The sequence below is a fragment of the Vipera berus genome, assembly GCF_964194415.1.
Source record: "Vipera berus genome assembly, chromosome: W".
Classification (NCBI taxonomy): domain Eukaryota; kingdom Metazoa; phylum Chordata; class Lepidosauria; order Squamata; family Viperidae; genus Vipera; species Vipera berus.
The window spans coordinates 70201353-70203533 of NC_138210.1; the positions used below are offsets into that span (position 1 = coordinate 70201353).

The 2181-nt window shown below is 33.4% G+C and overlaps 1 protein-coding gene across 1 annotated transcript; it reads right to left on the reverse strand.

The window, feature by feature from the left end:
- Positions 1–982: 982 nt before the first annotated feature.
- LOC308676828 (vomeronasal type-2 receptor 26-like) lies at positions 983–1879 on the reverse strand (the record flags this gene model as incomplete). The annotated part of the gene is made up of 1 exon (XM_081342864.1): positions 983–1879. One exon carries the CDS (start codon positions 1877–1879, stop codon positions 983–985), a length of 897 nt encoding a protein of 298 aa, XP_081198990.1.
- Between the last annotated feature and the right edge of the window lie 302 nt (positions 1880–2181).

Here is a 2181-nt window from a genome sequence, read left to right on the forward strand (position 1 = left end):
TATCAGTCAATCAATAAGTTTCCCTACAGATATCAATTTTCTTTTCTCAGAAGAATCATTAACACACACACAGACACACACAAACACACACGCTGAAATATATACAAATACTGCTATTCATTTATTATTTATTTATTTGCTTGTTTATTATAACTTTTCTGTATCATCTCTTCTTTAGAAATAAAATATGAGTGAGCTATCAACAATATATAAATCAACTCAGGTTGTAATGAATGATATAATCCAAAGCAATTTAAATTTTGCCAAATAAAAGCCTGCATATGAGATCAGTAAGATATCATGTAAGATATTATTCCAGATCTTGGGAAACCAAATCTTAATTGGTCATCTCACTAGGGCAGAAATATAAATTCATTTTTAAAAATATTAGATTCATGTTAAAGTTTTGAATGTTAATTTTGATATTTTTTCGAACTATAGTTATGAGTGATTTAACAACAATGTTAAAAATGAAAAAAAAAATTTCCTAAAAATATTCCATCAGAGAATACATTATGACATCTTTGTAAAGGTCAAAAAGACAAACATCTTAATTACAATAAGTAGGAGTACACCATGAAAAAAACAATCTTTTTAACAAAAGAATTGGCTTACACATGAATATAATTTATGTTCAAATTTGCTTTTCACCAATAGAAACAAATAAGCGTACAAATAAAACTTCCACTGGTTAGTTCACGTGGTAATGAAAATGCAACAGTTTAATTCTTTGTGTGTCATCACAGTTGTCATACTGCGGGTTCAGTAGCATTTAATAATGAATAATTTTTCAAAGAATTTTGCATTAGAAAGTGGTTCTTTGTTAAAACTTGCAATTATATAATTAAAGAAAAGTACTTTATTATATATTTTTTCCATATATTTGTTGGCCGATCACAAATAATACAGTAAATGATTAGCAGATATACTGGTTCTGAAAGTGATTTATTTGATGTCAATCACATTAGGCAGTAGGATGCAATTACATTGGTTGATTCTTTGTCCTTATTAATCCCTCCTTATTATTCAAATTAGGTCTCAGCAGGATAATATAAACTTTGGGAGAAAAGATACAGAATAGTAGGGCAGCAGCAGAGGCCAAAATAGAGAAGATCTCCACAGCTACCATATATTTGCCTTTGGTACTCAAATATGTTGGGATAAAAGTCAACCAAACACTGCAAAACATGAGCATGCTAAAAGTGATGAATTTGGCTTCATTAAAAGCATCTGGCAGATTTCTAGCCAGGAAAGCCACTATGAAGCTGATGATGGACAAAAGGCCCATGTATCCCAAGACAAAGTAAAACATAAAGGTAGAGCCTTCATTGCATTCTGCTATCATCTCACTTGGCAGGGATTTCATGTCCAACCTGGGGTAGGGAGGAGCAAAGGCAAGCCATACAGTACAAATGTTAGCTTGAATGAGAGAGCAGGAAAGGACAATGGTGTTGGCCATACTTTTTCCCACCCACCTCCTCACATTGGATCCTGGTTTGGTGGCCATGAAAGCAAGAACCACAGTGATGGTTTTGGCCAACACACAAGAAACTGCCACAGTAAAGATGATACCAAAAGCAACATGACGAATGAGGCAAGTGACTTTGTGGGGATGTCCAAGGAATAAAAGAGAACAGAGGAAGCATAGCAGGAGAGAGGAAAGAAGAATATAGGTTAGTTCTCGGTTATTGGCTTTAACTATGGCAGTATTATTGTGCCTAATAAAAGTAATCAACACTAAGCCTGTGACCAGTGAAAAACAAAGGACAATTGAGACTAAACTCATTCCTAATGGTTCTTCATAGGAAAGAAAGGTTATTATTTTTGGGAGGCAGCTGTCATTGCTCTGGCTTCGATACTGATCATCTCGGCACTGCATGCATTCATCAATGTCTGTCAAAAAAGGGGAGAAAAATTGTCAAGAAAAATAAGTGTATCTATTAAATCTTGACTGAATCAGAAGCCAAATGAAGACAGCTCACTTCAAGTTAAGAATGGAGTGGAGTGGAGTGGAGTGGAGTGGAATGGAATGGAATGGAATGGAATGGAATGGAATAGAATAGAATAGAATAGAATAGAATAGAATAGAATAGAATAGAATAGAATAGAATAGAATAGAATAGAATAGAATAGAATAGAATAGAATAGAATAGAATAGAATAGAATAGAATAGAATAGAAT